The sequence below is a fragment of the Balaenoptera physalus genome (assembly GCF_965194825.1).
Source record: "Balaenoptera physalus genome assembly, chromosome: 3".
NCBI classification, from domain to species: Eukaryota; Metazoa; Chordata; class Mammalia; order Artiodactyla; family Balaenopteridae; genus Balaenoptera; species Balaenoptera physalus.
Genome location: NC_138890.1, coordinates 65,554,762 through 65,574,891, shown reverse-complemented (window position 1 = coordinate 65,574,891; position 20,130 = coordinate 65,554,762). Strand labels below are relative to the sequence as shown.

Below are 20,130 nucleotides of genomic sequence, written 5' to 3'. Positions count from 1 at the left end.
GAGATGTTTCTATTAGATGTTCCTTCTATATGTTCTCACATTATTCTGCACTTCCCCCTTCACAGCATTTGTCATGCTTTATTATTAACTGCCTATTTACTTTTTTGTCACTCCCATCAGACTGTAAGTTCCATGAGGGCAAGATGTATGTCTGTTTTGTTCAGGCTGTATCTCCAGGGCCCAGTACAATGCCTAAAACAAAGAAGGCATTTAAAACCTTTATCAAATGTATTAAGCATATTCTCATCACCAGAAAAGTATCATGACACAAGTGAAAATATCTTGGTGACAGAAATCTGGGATCTTTCCTTTTTTATACAACTTGCTGCTATAAGTCTTTGGGGTTGGCTCTTGTTCTGCCTCACTCTTCCTCCTAAATGGCCAAATAATTAATTTAGGGTAATGAGTCACCTTAAAGGAGACATCTATAAAACTATATTAGTCCTTTTTTACTTCTACAACTTTTACTGAGCGACTACTATATGCCAGACACTATACCAAGATCTGAGGATATAACATGAGCAAAAATAAACATGGAAAAGCACGTTAAGATACCACTTCACACATTCTGCCTACTACACATCCATCACCCTCCTCCTCAGTGCTCTAAACATGGGGGAGAAAGATTCACTCAGCTGATGTCTTAATGTTCTCACTCGTTTTAACAACTAACACCATGACTACATGGCAGAACTCTATCCTTGAGAATCAAGCACTCTCTGAATCCCAACTTTTAAAATTCTGTGTTTTGACAACATCCTCCTTGGTCTTCCACAATCACTGAGACCTCTATAAACACAGTATTTCTTTCTATGTGTTTAGATCTTCTTTAATTTCTCTCATCAATATTTAATAGTTTTCAATGTATAGGTCTCATATATCTTTTGTCAGATTTTCTCTAAGTATTTTATATTTTTGATGCTGTTATAATGGTATTTTTAATTTCAATTTCTGATTGTTTGTTGCTAATACACAGAAATACTATTAATTTCAGTATATTGATCTTGTATCCTACAACCTTGATAAACTTACAAGTTAGTTCTCTTAACTTTGTTGTAGATTCCATAGAATTTCCTACATAGATGATCATGTCATCTGTGAATAAAGACAGTTTTACTACTCAAAAAAAAAAAAAAGATACCACTTCACACCCACTGGAATAGCTATGATCAAAAGACAATAACGGGAGGATGCAGAAAAACTGGAATACATTGTTGATGGGGATGTAAAATGGTACCACCACTTTGGAAAAAGTTTGGTAGTTTCTTTAAAAAGTTGAAACATAAACTAACCATGTGATGCAGTAGTATTCTTAGCTTGTCCTATTTCTATTCCTCTCTCCACAGCTCCTGGTAGCTTTGTAAACCAACAGCCCCCAAAATCATGGTGAAAACTAGCAGTCTAGCAGCCACCAGAGGGAGTAGAATAGGGTTGTATCTCCTCCAAAGCCCCATTCCCAGGTAATAGTCATTATTTGACATGTCTGGCAGATCACTGGAAAATCGCACTAGAAGTCTTGTCTTTACTGACCTAACTCAGGGCTGGCCCAAGCAATCAGCCTTCTTAGCAGCCACTGTATAACATTATAGCCACCTGAGGAAGCTATAACAGGACAAACAACAAGCTGACCAAAATACTTAATTAAAAAGAAAGGCTGTTTAGAATGGATAAACAACAAGGTCCTAATGTATAGCACAGGGAACTATATTCAATATCCTGCGTGATAAACCATAACGGAAAAGAATATAAAAAAGCATGTCTCTATGTGTATAACTGCATCACTTTGCTGCACAGCAGAGATTGCCACAACATTGTAAATCTACTATACTTCAATTAAAAAAAAAAAAGAAAGGCTGCAGTTGAAAGGTATTATAGTACAAAGTTTAAGAGCACAAATTGTGGTGAGACTAACAGGTTCAAATCCCTACTTTACCCCTTGATATTGTGAGAGTGGGGCAAGATTCATGAACATGGCTTCCTCATCTATAAATGGGGGTGAAATAAATATATATTTCCTAGTGTGGTTTTGAAGAATATGCCATTACGTATGCCTTAATATATGTAAAACACTGAAAACATTTAAAATAGTGCCTCATGTGTGCTAACTGCCACAAAAATGTTGATTACTATTATGATTCTTCTGTAAAAAAGAATTGAAGACATTCTCTGCATTCTGACATGGTATGACCTCCAAGATATAATGTTAAGTTAAAACAAAGTATGCGTGTAAAACAAGAGGAAAGAAAGAAAGAAAGAAAGGCTGGGAGTGAGATGTCCATAAAGGGTTTGAAAAGTTCCAACATATTCCTGAGAATCATGAAGGGTACATGCACAGCTGTGCACACACCCAGGAAAGACCTGAGATTGTCCCTAAGCTCTCAAGACTGGCGGACTTTAAGGTTCTACACAAGCAGGAAGGTAAGGCTAAGGCAGAGTTGTAAACTGCCTGCCTGAACATTGAAGACATGGCCCAACACAGAGAAAGAGCCCTCAGTAAATATGGCTGAGAGATTTATTGGTTTCAAGAATTGAAGGAAATTTCTGTCCAAACCTTAGCTGACCACTAAACTAACTGAGCAGAGATTTTAGTGGTCACACATGACAAAGAATTCAGACTTCACAGAATTAGTTCAGCAAAGTAACTAAACAAATAGCAACAACTACAAACCCTGAGAGATGGGAAATTCTGACTTCCAGAGTTACCACATATTATTTTAAATGTCCAGTTTTCAACAAAAAATTACAAATGTCCAAAAAAAATCCCCCCAAATAGGTGTGCAAAGAAACAAATATGGCCATGCACAGGAAAAAAAAAAAAGCAGTCAATAAGAAGCTTTCCCTGAAGAAGCCCAAACATTGAAGCCACTAGACAAAGACTATAATTGGCTATTTTAAATATGTTCAAGGTTAAAGGAAACCATGTCTAAAGAACTAAAGAAAAGTATGAACACATCTCACCAAATAAAGGATATCAATAAAGAGAAAGAAATGATTTTTTAAAAAACCACTATCGAGAAGGCAAAAAGGCAATCCACAGAATGGGAGAAAATATTTGCAAATCATGTATCTGATAAGGATCTAGTATCCAAAATACAGAAAACACAACTCGACAATAGAAAGACAAATAACCCAACTTAAATATGGGCAAAGGACTTGAAGAGACATTTCTTCAAAGAAGATATACAAATATAAACTTGCCTATTCTGGACTTTTCATTTAAATGGAATTTATACTTACATCTTTTGCATTTTGACTTTTTTCACTCAACATAATGTTCTCAAGGTTCACTCAATTTGTAGCACGTATCAGTACTTCATTCCTTTTTGTGGTTGAATAAATCCGACTGTAGGGTTGTACCCCATTTTGTTTATCCGTTCGTCAGCTAATATACATTTGAGCTGTTTCCACTTTTTGGCTACTTTGAATAATGCTGTTATGAACATTACTGGGCAGGTTTCTATGTGAACATATGTTATCAGTTCTCTTGGGTAGATACCTAGGAGTAAATGTGCTGGGTCATATGGTAATTCTATGTTTAACTTTTTGAGGAACTGCCAAGCTGTTTTCCATAGCAGCTGCACCATTTTACATTACCACCAGCAGTGTATGAGGGTTCCAATTTCTCTACTTCCTTGCCAACATTCATTCTTGTCTGTTTTTTAAATTACAGCTAGACTACTGGGTGTGATATGGTATCTCATTGTGGTTTTGATATGCATTAGCATAATGACGCAGGATACTGAGCATCATTTCATGTGCTATCAGCCATTTTTATATCTTCTTTGGAGAAATGTCTATTGAGTCCTTTGCCCATTTTTAAATTGGGTTGTCTTTTTATGTTGAATTGTATTTTATATATCCTGGATACTAGTTGCTTATCAGATACATGATTTGCAAATATCTTCTCCCATTGTGTGAACTGTCTTTTTACTTTCTTGATAGTGTCCTCTGACGCACAAAGTTTTTAATTTTGATGAAGTCCAATTTGTCTTTTTCTTTGATTGCTTTTGATGCATTAATACATGATCACACAGATTTACACCTATGTTTTCTTCTGAGTTTTCTAGTTTTAGCTCTTATGTTTAGGTTTTTGATCCATTTCAACTTAATTTTTGTATATGGTGTGAACTATCAGACTTTGGATTCAGTGAGTTTAATTCTCCTTTATTTTGTAGTGAAATGCTCCAAAACTACACAGAACTCCATATTACAATGATTTATAATAACTCTGCTCCATGTGCTTGAATATTTTTGTTTAATTTTTTTTTTTTTTTTTTCCGCTGCACCATGCAGCTTGTGGCATCTTAGTTCCCTGACCAGGAATTGAACCCTGGCCTTTGGCAGTGAAAGCAGAGAGTTCTAACCACTGGACCACCAGGGAATTCCCCTTGAATTTTTTTGACTATTGATTCATTTTCTTTGTTAGTTTTAAGATCATTTATATTTTTTTCCATTTTGATTCCATTAAGGCATTTTTGTTTGTTTTAGTGAACTACTGTTGACTTACAATATTGTGTTAGTTTCAGATGTACAGCAAAGTGATGCAGTTACATACTTTTTTTTCCATACTATTTTCCATTATAGGTTATTACAAGTTATTGAATATAGTTCCCTGTGCTATACAGTAAATCTTTGTTGTTTATCTATTTTACGTATAGTAGTTTATCTGTCAATCCCATACTCCCAATTTATCCCTCCCTCCCTTTCCCCTTTGGTAACCACAGAATGTTTTCTATGTCTGTGAGCCTGTTTCTGTTTTGTATATAGATTCATTAGTATTACTTTTTAGATCCCACACATAAGTGATATATATTTGTCTTTCTCTGACTTATTTAACTTAGTATGATATTCTCTAGGTCCATCCATGTTGCTGCAAATGGCAATACCTCATCCTTTTTATGGCTTAATAATATGATATATATCTATTTAGATATATATATATCATGTTCCTAAACCAATCATCTGCTGATAGACACTTGGGTTGTTTCCCTATGTGCTTGAATTTAAACACCCATATAAGTTCAAAATTGTTATTTTAGTTTTTCCTCCCTTTGAAGTTTTCTACTCTCAGTATAGCCCATAATGGTGTCTCCCATTATTCAAGAAATATTTTTAAAGTCTACTACAGGTAAGACACTATAGGGATACAGATAACATATAACTATTCCTGACTCCTTATCTGCACTATTTAATGAGCACTTAAAACACACCTAGTGTTAAACACTACCTACTACCTAATTTGATCTTTATAAAAGATCTGTGAGGTACTATAGTATCATTTTACAGATGAGGAAAATGAAGTTCAGAGAGGTTAGATAACTTTCCTGGGGCCACAGAGTAATGGGGCTACCACCTTTCATTGTGCAAGTGTGAACTCCACAAGTTGTGTGGTTATCCATACATAAGCTGGTGGGTGAAAATCCAGGACAGTCTGATTCCAAGGACTGTGTGCTCTTAACTATTACATTATACTGTCCCCCCATGGATCCAGTTGGCAAGGAAATTACAATCTGAATTTCCAGTTGCTATCATAACCACATTTTTCAAAGCTGCAACATGAGATGCACTATTACCAAGACAGAAAATTAGAAATTAAGGTATCTGAAAAAGCCTAGGGCATATAGATGTTATGCCTATATCACTTACTAATAAAACTACTTTTGAGGCTTGTACTGTTATTTCACAAACATACATCTAACTTTACAGAAAGTAGAGCTCATGTTGGGAACAAAGTATGTCCATAAAATCCTGCTGAGATAAACATTAACTAAACAATGCTAAAAGACAGCACTAAAAATCAAAACAGTTGATCCTCTTTCCTTTCTTGACTTAAATGACAAGGCTCTACACCCCTCAGCGACTTTATTTCTCTCTTTTCTTTCCCTAAAGGCATCCACCTTCTCTTGCCATTCCCCTGGCCTAGTTTCCAGTTCCTACCTCCAAACCTCCCTTCATCTGAGCTGGCTTGACTTTCAATGTTTTAATGTACTTTCGTTAATAAAAGATGCCCCAGTTGACTGTTGATTCCTCTATACCTCCTTTAGCATCCCATAGTTGGTCTGCCCTATAGTTATAATTAGTGTGTGTTCAATACGTTTTTTGGTTCTGCAACTGAATTATAAGGTAGTAACTCCCCTGATCTTCTATTTTCAGGATGTCAATTAATATTGTCCAGAAAAATAATTTTAACAACTTTCATAAAAACAGAACAATGTTTAAAGGGCACTTACAATTCATATTCATCCTAGTTTGGCTTATTTTTAAGCACTTACATTATTTTTTTTTAACATCTTTATTGGAGTATAATAGCTTTACGTTGTTGTGTTAGTTTCTGCTGTATAACAAAGTGAATCAGCTATACGTATACATATATCCCCATATCCCCTCCCTCTTGCGTCTCCCTCCCACCCTCCCTATCCCACCCCTCTAGGTGGTCACAAAGCACAGAGCTGATCTCCCTGTGCTATGCGGCTGCTTCCCACTAGCTATCTATTTTACATTTGGTAGTGTATATATGTCAATGCCACTATCTCACTTCGTCCCAGAAGCACTTACATTATTATTGTGAAGATATTCAATTGCTCGAAGAATCTGGAAGAGGTATTTTCTAAGTCGTTTACTCTCTAGTCCATGACAATAATGTTGTAACTCATCTAATACTGTGTGGTCAATAAATTCAAACACCAAATGAATTTTCTTTTTCTGTCTAAAAACTTCAATCAGATTGACCAGGTTTTCATGACGGAATTGCTATTAACAAGAGAAATGGATTTTTAGTATTTCATGCACCATAATTTGTACATATAAGACCCATATAATTTTAAAAAGAAGAAATATTCTCTGCTTCTTTTCCTCCATTAATTTCAATAAAAATTTCTCAACTGATTTGCTTACATTTCCATTTTTTTTTAATGTTAATCTATTTAATAATTAATATTTATAGAACACAGGGAGATGTATTGCTTTACTTCAAGTTGACATTTGGTTGCCTACTAAAATAATTCAGAGTTAATGTACTAAAATGTATTCTGCTAAGAAATATCTTCCTATCTTTTAAATTGGTTTGTGATTAAAAGGTCCTTATGATTTCAAATGAGCATGGATTCCAGTGCCACTGAGCATGTAATCTGAATTTACAGAAGTTAATTACTCTCTGAGATTTGTCCTGAACTCTCAAGAGTAAAATATAAGTTCCAGGTGGACGTTATAAATTCACCACACTGTAACAAAAGGGTATCAAAATATCTAGAAACTTTTCATATATGTGAAATACCAATTTATATCCATAGGAACTTTACATAAATATACAATTATTTGTGGGTACATTTTTGTTCATTGTCTGTAATATTCTATTAAGCAACCAAACACATTTTTAGACTGGTAAGCACTCACTGTCAAGATAATTTCAAAATGTCAAAAATGGCATGTATCAGCTTAGAAAACAAAAGAGGTTTATCATTTTATGCTGCTTATTCTATTTTTTAACACACTGACTTAATTACAATCAATTCTCAAATATTTAACTTTTTCAAATTACCAAAAATATTTATTCATTTGGCTAAAAATTAAGGGGTATATTTTTAATGTTGGATTCATCAAAAAGCTATACTTGTAAGAGAAAAAGTTTGCCTTTATTCCAATGGCACAACATCCATTTTTCTACTTATCTGTACTAATACGTAGACTAAATTCCTCAAAACATGACTAATAGAAAAACATGCCAAAATATAATGCCAGATTTCTTTCCTGTTTTTGCTCCCAATCCAATTTCCCTGGTTGGTGGGGTGCCAGAGTGCTGCAGCAACAACATGCTGGCAGTAGCAAAAAAAAAAAAAGACTGCCTTTAGACACTATAATATTAATCCTTCAACTAAGGAGAATTACTGGTTTCTTGACCAGTCTTAATTTTAAAGGCAAAAGCAGATAAGGGTGAATGCGAGTTAATAAGCATTAAGGAACATCCATCCAGGGGTAAGGAATCAGTGACTTTCTCAGATAAACCATAAAACCACTTGAAATACTCCATTATCCTTTTTCAGGTTGTTTACCTTTGTTTTCCTTTATAAATAGAAAACTTTTCTACAGATATTCTCACTAATTACTCTAACTGTAACTTATTTAATGAAATTCTAGCAGATAAAAATTTAGTTCTAATTAAGTCATTATGGCAGTGTTTTTAGACTAAGAATGTTAACTAATCCAAGAAATCTCTCGTGGAATTAGATCTGATCAAACTAAAAATTCTACAAGAAATAAACCAATGAGAAAAAATAGTTAAGCTATCTCAAAATAGTTTGCACAATAGTTGTAATAGTAAATTTTCAAATTCATCTCTGTGTTCTTGCCACATATTGGTTATTTTTACAAAACAATTAAGAAGAAAAAAATAATTAGCTTAAATGCAACAAAGGTGAAGAAAGAGCAAAAGATATTGCCTGGGAAAAGGTCTCCTTCTAGTCAGATTTTCACTTATGGTGCACAACAGTTGCCTTACAGTATTATTATGTTTTAGGTCATCAGGATAAGGACAGGTATCGCTCACAAAATCATAACATCTTTACTGACTTTAACTTTCCTTTTCATTGTCTAGAAATAGAGCAGTTCCAACAATCCACACATGCCTAATATATTTCTTCTATTTAGAAAGCAAATTGATCCATCATATCTAATATAGACTTACAAAGAAAGAACAGAATATTACTTTTGTATCAGATAAAAAAGAACAAGAACAGTATCTGTTTTCTTCATCACATGTAAAAACATCTAGGCAATGAACCTTAAAGCATCTAGATAAATTCCAATAAACAAAATACATATGTATATTTAAATATTTTTAAAATCACTACTTTTGTACCCAATTGCCAATGAATCTTAATGCTCCTTTCTTTACACTCCTGAGGTCTTTCCACTGAGTGGACCTATCATACCTACATGAAATTCTATCTTGTCCCCTGATCTCTCCTGCTATTGTTCTCCACCTCTAAACACCTACCTATCATCTTTACTGCACTGTATTCCTGTCACCTCAAATTCAACATTTCTAAAACTGAACTAGTTCCCAAACCATGTCTCTTTTGGGTCTTTCATATTTCCATCAATGGTAGCAATCACTGAACCTCAAAGATACCTTTGATTCCCCTTCTGTTTCCTTCTACACTTTCATGTCTTCTTTAGTAATATATTATGTTCTAACTCTACTTTCCATTCAAATTGCTGCATTCTAGCAAGGACCCTCACATTTAACAGGATTCCTGAATTAAAAACACAACAGATCTCCCTATTTTTACTTTCTCAGTCCTCCAATCTACTCTAAAAAATAATGCTAGATTAATATTTACAGTTTCTTTACTCTGAATTCAAAACCTCGCACCTCTCACAAAATCAAGTTTTGATTCCTTAGCCTAAAAGACAAGACTTTAAAACCTACCTCCAGCTTAATTCTCTAATCTCACCTCCTTCTATTTCCATATAAGAAATTCTACAGGCAAATGCTCTTTGTCCTTTCTGCTCTGCTCTTTGTCCTGCCTTCAGCCTCTCTGAGTTTATGCTGTTCCCCTAACCTGGAATACAATAGTCTCTCCCTCTTTCCTAAATTCTACATACCCTTTAAGGCCAAATTCATGATCCATTTCCTCCAAGAAACCTTCCCTACCCAACAGGACTTTGTGTTAATCACTTGGCTTTTATTATCAGCCACTTAATATTCAGTATTATTTTTATATACCCTCTTGTCTTTCTAATTAATAAAAGTCCGGAAGAGCAGGTACTGTCTTTTACGTCATTATAGTCACAGCATCTGGCACAAAACCCTGCACAAAGCAGACATTTTTACTAAGTATTATACCTGGATATTTCTGAATAATTACTTCACAATATTTGGCATAGCTTTTGTTACATTATACATAAGAACATATATCTAGTATCACTGTAAAATTACAAAATGTACACAGTAAGGTAAGCTAACACACTTGTTTTTCTATTATATGTCCAAATACATATGTTAACTGAAATATTCATTATATAATTTTTTATTCCATAACAACTTCCCTTTTGACTTACAGAGTGCAATTAAGGCAAAAGAAGCAAACCTTTAGCAACTTTATTTCTCTCGTTGCAATTTTGTTGACAGACTTTTCTGGTTTCTCATAAAATACCTTAATGGCCACTATCTGCCCAGTATCCTTATGTTTACACTTCATGACTGTTCCATAACTTCCCTCTCCCACTTTTCCAAGGGTTTCATACATCTCCATTTTCAAGCCCAGCTTCTTCTTTATAAAAAGAAAGGGGGGGGGGGAGGAAGAAGGTTAAACATTTATACCTTTATTTATTCAAGGCGGATAATGCATTTCCACAATAAACCCATACTTAAAAATACGAAAACAGGAAAAGTAGGAATCTTTTCACAGATTCTGTTTGTCTTCGGGAACTCTGCCAGTTCGGCAGTAAGGGGTCCTTGTGGGGCTCTGGCCCCCACCAGAACTTGGGGAGCTTCCTGCTGTCAAGATCATTCCCACCAAGAGTGAAGATTCGCTCACTACATGTCACCTATTCATCATGAGTGGGGTCCCCACACGTCCAGTCATGCCCGCGTCAAATATGAGGTTCCCGCAAAGCTGCAGTCGCCAACAGGTCAGGCCCTGGGGCCCAAGAAAACCTCGGTCCCACCCGCTCCTCAAACCAGGCGTCTTAGGGTCCTGGACCAGTGCCGCGCCCTTCGCCCCTCAGTCGACCTCGTCCGGACAGCCGCCGCCGCCTCAGCCCATTCTGCAGTCTCGCCGGCCCGGCTCCGCGCAGTCTCAGCCGGGAACCAGGACACCGACCCTACCTATCCCGTCAGCTCCCGACGGCCTACTGCCATGGCAACAGTGCACCGGGCCTCTCGCTCGGGGCCTAGGGCGCAAGACCGGAACACCGTCCAGGCCCGACCCGGAAGGAAAAAGAGAGAACAAGCAGAAAAGAGTTCCGGTGGGGCGCTAACTGAAAGCCTCCTTGAAGGTGGAAGTGGGAAATACGAGCTGCTGTCGATCAAACTGGGGCCACTACACAAGGTTGGTTTTGAGCGGCGATGGGGGCGGGTCGCATTTTGACGGCAGCTTGAGTGACTGCAGATCCTCTAGGGAAGGGGAACCGGCGTGGAAGTTTATCCGACCTGCGTCTTAGATGCCCCCAGGCTCGTGAACACTTGCCACTTGTGCCGGATCCTAAAAGGATGCCTGGTGTCACCAGGCAGAGATTTCTTGTAAAACGAGACTTCCAAGGAAGTCTTGTGTAATTATAGTTTTCTAAGTTACCTATTTAACGTTAATATTCCATAGATCTGATTTCGACCTCAACTGTTGACATTCATCCTTAAAACAGGGATAAAACGATTCATAAATCAAGAACATTTCTTGAACACCTCTTATATGCTTACAACTTTTTTTCGAACTCATAGTAATCCTTTTAAAAAACTCCCTTCCTACGTGTCAAAACTCTAAAAGTCCCTCTTGAAAAGCAAATAATTCAGAGGGCTCCACTACCCCCCAAAAAGAAGCCTTAATCTAATTGCTTAAGAACTAGACATGAGGTTCTGCTGGAGTGCCAGCCTCCAATGAATAAACTGAATATCACTGGAAGCGCCCAAGGAGTGCTGTCTTTGTTAGGGCTTTCATTTCTTTTTTCTGTAAAAAAAAGTGTAAGAGGCCGAATCTCACTGTGCTGCTCGGAAATAAGAGAAAGCACTATTATTGTCCGATAAATGCTAATCCAGTTGGTCTCACCCCAACATGCACGTTAAAATCACACCTACAGAGCTTTTTAAAAGGTCCCATCCCCAGAGATCCTGATTTAAATGAGTTAGGGTAAAGGAACTGGTATTTTAAAACCTTCCTAAGTGTTTTCTATGCTGCTAAGGTTTATACTGAGAGAGGTGTGGGGGAGGAAGGAGAAGTGGTCATGGTTTTTTGCTTATCACCACCAAAATATTTAGAATTGTCTTTCCTTTTGAAAAGTTATTCAACCATGTTAGAAAATACTTTCTATCTATGAATAAGAATATCATAATAAATCTTACAGCGGACCCAGACTTGCTGTAAAGCACATTTATTAAATATTTGTTGTTGGCTTAATAGTGACAAGGGACAAAGCATGAATCAGAGTTCCTGCTCTCAGTGAGCTCACAATCTAAAGCTACAGTCTCTACAGTATAAAATTATAGCTTTAAAACTATTCTTTCTACAAATAGATTATGGCAGGCCTGGTAACCAGGACAGCCTATGATTCTTTCTTATACAGTAAAGCTCTAGGACTTAAATGAAATCTCCTCACTTGATTTTCTCAGAAGCGTTACTTCATTTTGAAAAACCATAATCTGTAGATTTCCAGAACAATTATAATAAATTGCTAGACAAATGACATAACGGATTTAAAAAAAAAAAAAAGTTTCTCTTTGGCATTGCACTGTAGGTAACCCTACCAGTGTGTCCTCATCCTTAGTTATAGGGAGGATAAGGATTGCTGTGGCAGGAAGGCAAAAGTAAGAATATTCACCTTATTAGAGAACTACATTTGTGAATGCGTGTCTGTCAAGAGTTAGGCCTGGCTAACTTGATTACCAAGGCAGTTACTAAAAACAAGAGAAAGAATTCAGGGATTGAAGAAAGGGAGGTACCAACAAAGTAGAGAACGTTAACCCTTTCTGGTTCCATGAAAGTATGGGCAACGCTGAATTCCTCATTCTATCTTCCTATAACACCTTGGGCTGAGGAATTGGCCGAATGGGTTAAAAGAGCTCAGAGTTCAGACCAACAAAGCCCTGAAGAACAGAAATTGGCGGCAATAGAGGAAAAGAACTTAATGACTAGAAGTAATGTCAGAATCCCAATGGTCAACATCCCCGAGCCCCCCTAGAGGGGGACATTTCAGGTCATTTACTTGCTAGTGTAGAAAACCTGAAATAAGTTACTCAGGCTAGATACATAACCCCCACCGACGTTTGCATGCTCTCTGCCCCAGATCTGAATCATAGTATTAGGTTTCTCTGACAACCAACCACCTATTGATATACTCTCTTGCGATCACCCCCACATTTCTTGACAAATACAACGGTGCCCTATTGTAGCCAAATCCACGGACTCACAAAACCTCAAATAAGAGCAGACCCATAAAGGAAAAACAATTCCGTAATTCTATGGGGATTGTAAACAAATATTAGATAATCTATACACCGTTCTTTTATCTCTGCCCAGAATTTCCAACCCTGGAAACCCACTGGAATGCACATGCAGGATTTTTGGTGGCCCTAAGGAAGCATTTCAGGGGATTTTACTTAGTATGGGCCTCAGCATTGAGCTGGGGAAAACGGAGGTCCCTTCCCTGTTCCCCACATACCAGACTTGATAAGCCATTGAGTCAACTAGGGGGCATTTTAAGTCCAAGTTATTTTTGGCTCTATTTTAAAGATTTAAGAAGCAAAACAAACTACTGCTTCCGACACCACCTCATCAGTTGCCGTTCATTGGACAAACTGGACGGAAAACTAATAAAGGTGTATAGCCGTCCTCAGCCCCGTAAATTTACCCGGTTCAAAGACCTGGAGGAAACTCGGATCCAGGCGACGCTCTCACGTGATCCGTTCTAATCGCGTCATAGGGACACGTGGTTCTAGATACTTCGTCCCCTCCCCCTTAGGCGTGGATTGTTGACAACGCCGCCGGCAGTCACGTGATCTTACGTCATCCCACCTTCTTTCCCTGATATCTCTGGCCCCGGATGCGTCCCTCTCTCCCCACCCGGTTGAGCCTAAACTAGTAAAAGAGGGGGAAACGGGTTGGTGTTTCGGTTTCGGTGTTTCTTGATCACAATCTCCAGCCTGAGCACAGAGAACAATAATTGGCCGATTAGTTGAGGAAGCCAAAATGGATAGGGTCCCTGCTAAAGGGCTCCAATAACGAGCTCTCCTACGTCCCGTCCCCTTCTCCCCACCCCTCACTCCATGGTACTGGCGGAGGGCGGAGGGATCTGGAGGCGGCGGAGGGAGACGTCATTGCAGGGTTGTTTGTGCAACCTCGGCGGAGGCAGTGATCCACAGTGATTCGGCCGCCGCGCTGGGGGGTGGGGGGGCTGCGCGGGACTCTTTTTTTTCAGGCTGACCGCGGGGCAGCTGGGGAGCATGTCGACCCCGGCCCGGAGGAGACTTATGCGGGATTTCAAGCGGTAAGGGCCTTCATCTTCGCCTGGATGACGGCTCCTCCCCAAAGCTACGGGGCTGCAGGGCGGGGATCCGGGACACCTTCCTCTCATGACCCTAAGAGGGCCGCTGTGGGCCCAGCGGGACGGACGGAAGCGCAGTCCTAGCCCCCGTTAGCACTCTCGTGTCCTTGCCTGTTCATTCGTTCGACGTAAGAAATTTCGATACCCCCTCGCCACCCCCTCCCCCTCAAAAAGTAAAAAGATGGCCATGGGCTGTCCTAGGATTCCCTGCTGCCCACTTGTCCCAGTTGCCCGATGTCTCGCCCTGGTGTTCAAACCTCATCCCCCGCCCCTGCACCTTGCGGTACCTCCTCTCTCTGCCCTGAAAGCAAGCCCTTGCAGAAGCCTTTCCCCCCGCTAGCTGCACCAGTTAGCTTTGTTCGATGGCCTTGCGGTCTCCTTCGAGGGCCAGGGTTGGGGCCAAACCCTCTCGCCCTCCCTCCCTCCCCATTCTTTCTGCAGTGAGGGTGGGGTCTGATGCGCTAGGGCCGGAGGTTAACCCATCCTCCGAAACCCGACTCTCCCCCCGCCCTCCTGAAAGGACCTTGAGAACTGGCTTAGAGGGCTGGGACTTGGGCTGGCAACCCCAGCTGCTAGTGCTTTCTGGAACTCAGCTCTGTGGCCTGGTGTATAAAGCCCTATCTATAGCCTCCAAAGCCTGGGGAAATGCCGCCTTGGAGACTGGCGCTAACCTGATACTCCTTGGGCCTCCTTTTGTAAAGTAGGGTTTTGTTAGGAGGTGTTGGGGTTAGTGAGGAGGAAGTGACTTTTTTTCAGTTGTTTCCCGTTGATTGAATGCTTGGAGGTACGGGGAGAAAAATGACCGAGAAAACTTAGTATTACGCTCCTCTGCGCATTTTTAAGTGTTTTTCTAGGGAGACCCGCCCTGCTTGAGGCAAAATACCTAGTGTAAGAACTTAGAATGGCCGCTCAGGAAGTAATCTCTCAACTTCATTATAAACCCTTAAATGAGGCACTTGGAAGCCATTGTTTGGGGCTTTGGCCAGTTTATCATTGAGTGTATTCGTAACTTAGCATTTATCTTTGGTGGGCGGGCTTCAAGCAGCATATCCTCTAACGCTTCTGTTCGTTGTGGCCTATTCTGCTTGAGGTTGACTAAAAAGAGCCATTTTGGGGGGTGACTAATATCAAGTATCATACCACATGGCAGTCTATATATATATATAATGTAACTTTTTTTTTTTTACTGACATGACAGTCTTTAAAAGGAGATGTTCTTTTTGGTGCAGAACTCGCTTTCTACAGCTTGAAACCAGTAGATTTCAGATTAGCTCCCATGAGTGAAATTCAAATATTAGAACTTCCCAGTTCGTGGCCATTGTTACCCTGGTTTCTCACTGCAGTTCTCTGCTTAATTCTGAGTTGTATACTTGGCATCTTTGGTAGTTTTACAGGGGACTTTGGTTGCAAGAATTTGATTATGACAAATTTTGGAAGGTAACTTTGTATTGAGTTGCATGATCTGAGAGGTAGATTTAGTGTTGGTGCAGAGCTTTTAAAATAGGGACTGAGGGGAAAACCTTACCAAAGCTTTGATTACTTTAAAACCTATTGCTAATTGAAGCAAATGGGATAAAGTAACTCTACTGCCTAAAACTAGTTTCCTAATTAAATTGGATATACGTGTGTTTTCAGTCATTTAGTGTTTACACTGAGGTGGGGTTTTTTTTGTTTTTGTTTTGGGGGGAGGAATATTTGGTGGCCATGTTGCACAAGTAGCTGTGGTTAGGACTCACGAAGTCTTTGCATGTTGACAACAGTAAAATCGTTTTTTCACTTGAGCTTTTTACTTTGTTGTTACTGTTGAAGGCAGTTCTTGAACAGATATCTTAACCTTGGTGATATTTGAAGAGGGATGACTCCAAAGCGCTTTTAAGTCATGGTTTATTCCAGCTCAGCACAAGAACAAGGAAATTGATTTACTTTGTTTCTCAAAGTAGATGGTGTACAGTCCATAGGTGTTCTGTTTGGCGTTCTTAGTGGCCTTAATGTTCAACTTTTAAAATTTCTACTCTGGATTTCTAGATTGCAAGAGGACCCACCTGTGGGTGTCAGTGGCGCACCATCTGAAAACAACATCATGCAGTGGAATGCAGTTATATTTGGGTGAGTTGAAAGAAATGACAAATGGTAGGTGTGGTGATTTTTTTAAGAAAAGTGAACGTATAACAACTAGGAAAGGGAGCTGAGGGATCAGGGATCTTACAAAAACTGCAAGGTAAAAAAAAAATTCTGAGAAGAGTTTCGGCAGTTACATAAAATTTATGATTTTATGATCACTTTGGGCTTTACATGATAAAAATATCATTTGAGACTAAAGGAGAAAGATAAACTATTTTGTGGAAAATGTGCCAAGCAAATTCTTATGCTTGCATTCTACTAGAACTGTAAAAAGGCTAGGAACCAAAAATACTAGAACTTCCACCATGGTAAGGATTTAAATGAAAAATGTTTCACACCTCAGTGTGAAATAACTGAATGGAGCCTTTTGAGATGCATTCTTACCTTTTACAGATAGTAAATATTTTATATATGCTTTTTAATTTAAAATTTCCTTATGGTTTTTCTTTAGTTTTCCAGAACTGGATTTTATTTTCTTTCGCTCTTTTTAAACTAGGGTTTTGCACTAAAACTTTAAAGGAATACTTTTGTAAACAGAATTCTGAATTGCTATTGAATCAGTTATGAGAGTCTTCGTTAAAGACTAGTGGAAAACTGAGTGTAGTTCACCCTTCTAATTCAGGCTGTTAGAATGCTTCTTTGAGATCTTGAATGTGCCTTGCAAGTGGTAATTAAACTTCATGTTGCTGCTTAGGAAAGATGAAATTGGAATGTGGTAGCAAGGAAAAGATTTGGGCAAAAGAAACTGGCTTTCTTGGTGACATCAGATAAATCTAGTCGATTTGAACAAGAGCTATTGCTCTTTTGAAGAGCAGGACACTTTGGTGTCATAATTATCTTTTTTTAATATAAATTTATTTATTTATTTTTGGTTGCATTGCTGCGCATGGGCTTTCTCTAGTTGCAGCGAGCGAGGGCTACTCGTCTTTGTAGTGCGCAGGCTTCTCATTGCGGAGGCTTCTCTTGTTGCAGAGCACATGCTCTAGGTGCGCAGGCTTCAGTAGTTGTGGCGCACGGGCTTAGTTGCTCTGCGGCATGTTGGGATCTTCCTGGACCAGGGCTCGAACCCTTGTTCCCTGCATTGGCAGGCGGATTCTTAACCACTGTGTCACCAGGGAAGTCCATGGTGTCATAATTATCTTAAACGAAAGGGTATTGATTTCCATCTTACTGATATACATTGAAAGTAAGACTTTTCCTCTTAAGAATACAGATACTTACAAAAGGGTTGGTATTTATGAACTGAATTCTTTTTGTGCTAAAATTATGACAAGTTTTTTTTGTTTTGTTTTTTGCAAAACCACCCTAAAAGGAAAACTTTGAAAATTAAAGTTACCTTTTATGTCTATATCAATAAAAATCCAGGGCTGAGGTGATACTAAATTAACAATAACTTAAATACTCCACAAATTACCAGAATGAGCCCCTCTTTCTCTGAGTTTATTCTTTCCACTTGTGAAAATCAGGAAAAAGCAGAATGAAAAACTTCTTTTAATCAGAAATCTTCTTGTTTTCAGACCAGAAGGGACACCCTTTGAAGATGGTAAGTCATTCTCAATGTTTTCTATTAAGAGGCTTCTTTTAAGTAGGGAATTGTAACACCAACCTATCTAGTTAACTAGTTTCTATTGTTAATAGGTCAAATTGTAACTAAATAATGCTACTGAGAATTTATAGTTTACAAAGGACTTTCTTCTCAAGTCAGCTTGATCACCTTCATTACTAGTTCCCTCTGTTACTTTGATATTGGCTGTAGAACTCTAAGCCTAGATTAGATGGTGGGGTCTATGTTGAGAATAGTTTAAATGGCCTTGTAGCATGCTAAAAGTGTCCTTGAGGTAAACATCAGAAGGGTAATCATGCTTTTTTAACTTTATGTATATTGATCAGGTGCTGAGCTGAAATTGTTCTTAATCATACACAGCTGCCAGTAGCTTCACATAACAGCTAGCATTTGACACCCGTAAATAGTTACCATTCTGCAGGATCTTTTGCGTCTTAAATTCAGTATTTTCACCAAGAGCCAGAAGAATGGAAAACTCCTTCTAATATGTATTTATAGTTGAACTTCTCAAATTGAGTTTGACCAGATACTTAGTTTCCCTAATTATAGCATGGATTTTTAAAAATTGTTAAACAGGTTTGTCTTAGTTATCACAATGGCTTCAGAATTAACCCATCAAGGATATTTGTACAAATAATGATTGCAGAAGTATTTTTAAGGAGATAACCTGAATGTTCAATAGGAGAAATGGTTAAGCAAATTATGATATATCTAGACTCTAGAATATTATGTACCTATTAAAGAATAAGGTAGATCTGGACGTATATCTGAGGAGACAGAAAACTTGCAGAATGTATGTTGTAATACCACATTTTTACTAAATACATACATGCAAGTGTGTGTGGTTAAAGGGGGTTATATACCATACTGTTACCAGTGGTTACCTCTAGATGGGGGGTAAGGAGTTGAAGGGAGGTACTCAAGGAGTTCAGCTTTTTACTTTATACCAGAGGATTCTTAAGGGTGGTCCATAAACTCCTTAAGTTCCCTGTGACTCTTTCAGGGGTTCCATGGGATCAAAACTGTCTTCAGACCAGTAGTGAGACATTCGCCTTTTTCATTGTATTAACATTAGCTCTGATGGTACAAAAGTGTTAGTGGTTAAAACTGGCCCTAAGCAGTTTAGCACCTTGGCATATATCAAGATAGTGGCACCAAACTGCTGGGAGTCATTGTATTTTTTGCATTTTAAAAGATGCCAGTTTCAGTTTAAAATGTCTTGATGAAAAAGTGGGAATTTATTAATATTACTAAATTCTGACCGTTGAGTATGCATCTTTTTAATATTCTGCGTGATGAAGTTGGAAGTATGCATGAAACACTTCTCTTACATACCAAACTATGATGGTCATCTAGAGGGAAAGCAGTTCTGCAGTTGTTTGAGCTGCAACTTCAATTACTGCTTTTTTCATGGAACATTTTTTACTTGAAGGAATGACTGACAAACTCCGGTTATTTAGATTCGAGTTTGTATTTGGTTGACGTATTCTTAAAAGTTACCAAAATGAGCTGTTAGGTCAAGCAAAGTGACTGACAGTATTTGTAGCTGCTGATAAAATGACGGCTTCCCAATACTTTTAAGACTTCTCTCATGAGATCAGTAGGTGGTATTACCTGTTGTGATTTTTTTTTTTTGATGGAGTATATATATAATGAAATACGGCAACATTTAGAAGATTTGGATAACTCAGTGAACCAATATTTTCCAAATGGCCAATGTATTAGAAAATTATGGACGGATAAAAGATATATGCAACAGTTGTTAATATAACTGATGAAGAAAGTTTTTGTGGTTTCAGATTCTACATTGCAGCTAACCTTTAAAAATGTACCATTTCTTTGGTGTAATATCAAAGAATATCTAAATTATCTGAAAAGGCTATGAAAATAGTCTTTCCTTTTTCATTTACATATTTGTGTGAGGCCTGATTTTCTTCATGTACCTCAACCAAAACAGCATGTTGCAATGATTGAATGCAGAAGCAGCTAAGAGAATGCAGCTGTCTTCTATTAAGCTAATCATTTAAGAGATTTGCAAATATGTAAAACAATGCTACACTTCTCACTAACTTGGTTGGGGGAAATATAGTTATTTTCATTAAATGTTACTTAGGTTAATGTGTAATGAGTTTACAGTTGTTAATAAATATGTTAAGTTTTCCTTGAGTTATAGTTTCTAATACAATAAATAT

At 38.1% G+C, this 20,130-nt stretch overlaps 2 protein-coding genes across 12 annotated transcripts in view; one reads left to right on the top strand and one right to left on the bottom strand.

Moving 5' to 3' along the window:
• Window positions 1–14,013, bottom strand: part of CDKL3 (cyclin dependent kinase like 3) — a 114,959-nt gene extending 100,946 nt beyond the window's left edge. The window contains exons 1-3 of one of the 10 annotated variants that reach the window (XM_082454748.1): window positions 13,561–14,013; window positions 10,089–10,271; window positions 6,556–6,750 (exon numbers count right to left, since the gene is read on the bottom strand). In XM_082454748.1, the coding sequence (XP_082310874.1) occupies window positions 6,556–6,750; window positions 10,089–10,253 (360 nt within the window). In that variant the 5' untranslated portion in view covers window positions 10,254–10,271; window positions 13,561–14,013. Of the gene's footprint in view, window positions 1–100; window positions 6,527–6,555; window positions 6,751–10,088; window positions 10,272–10,368; window positions 10,892–13,560 lie in introns of those variants that run through there. The other 9 variants (XM_082454749.1, XM_082454741.1, XM_082454743.1 and 6 more) reach the window with 9 other exon arrangements.
• Window positions 14,014–14,030: 17 nt separating this feature from the next.
• UBE2B (ubiquitin conjugating enzyme E2 B) overlaps window positions 14,031–20,130 on the top strand; it is a 13,957-nt gene continuing 7,857 nt past the window's right edge. Inside the window, exons 1-3 of one of the 2 annotated variants that reach the window (XM_082454822.1) lie at window positions 14,031–14,196; window positions 16,279–16,359; window positions 17,892–17,917. In XM_082454822.1, coding sequence (XP_082310948.1) covers window positions 14,153–14,196; window positions 16,279–16,359; window positions 17,892–17,917 — 151 coding nt within the window. In that variant the 5' untranslated portion in view covers window positions 14,031–14,152. The remainder of the gene's footprint in view (window positions 14,197–16,278; window positions 16,360–17,891; window positions 17,918–20,130) is intronic. The other variant, XM_082454823.1, reaches the window with a different exon arrangement.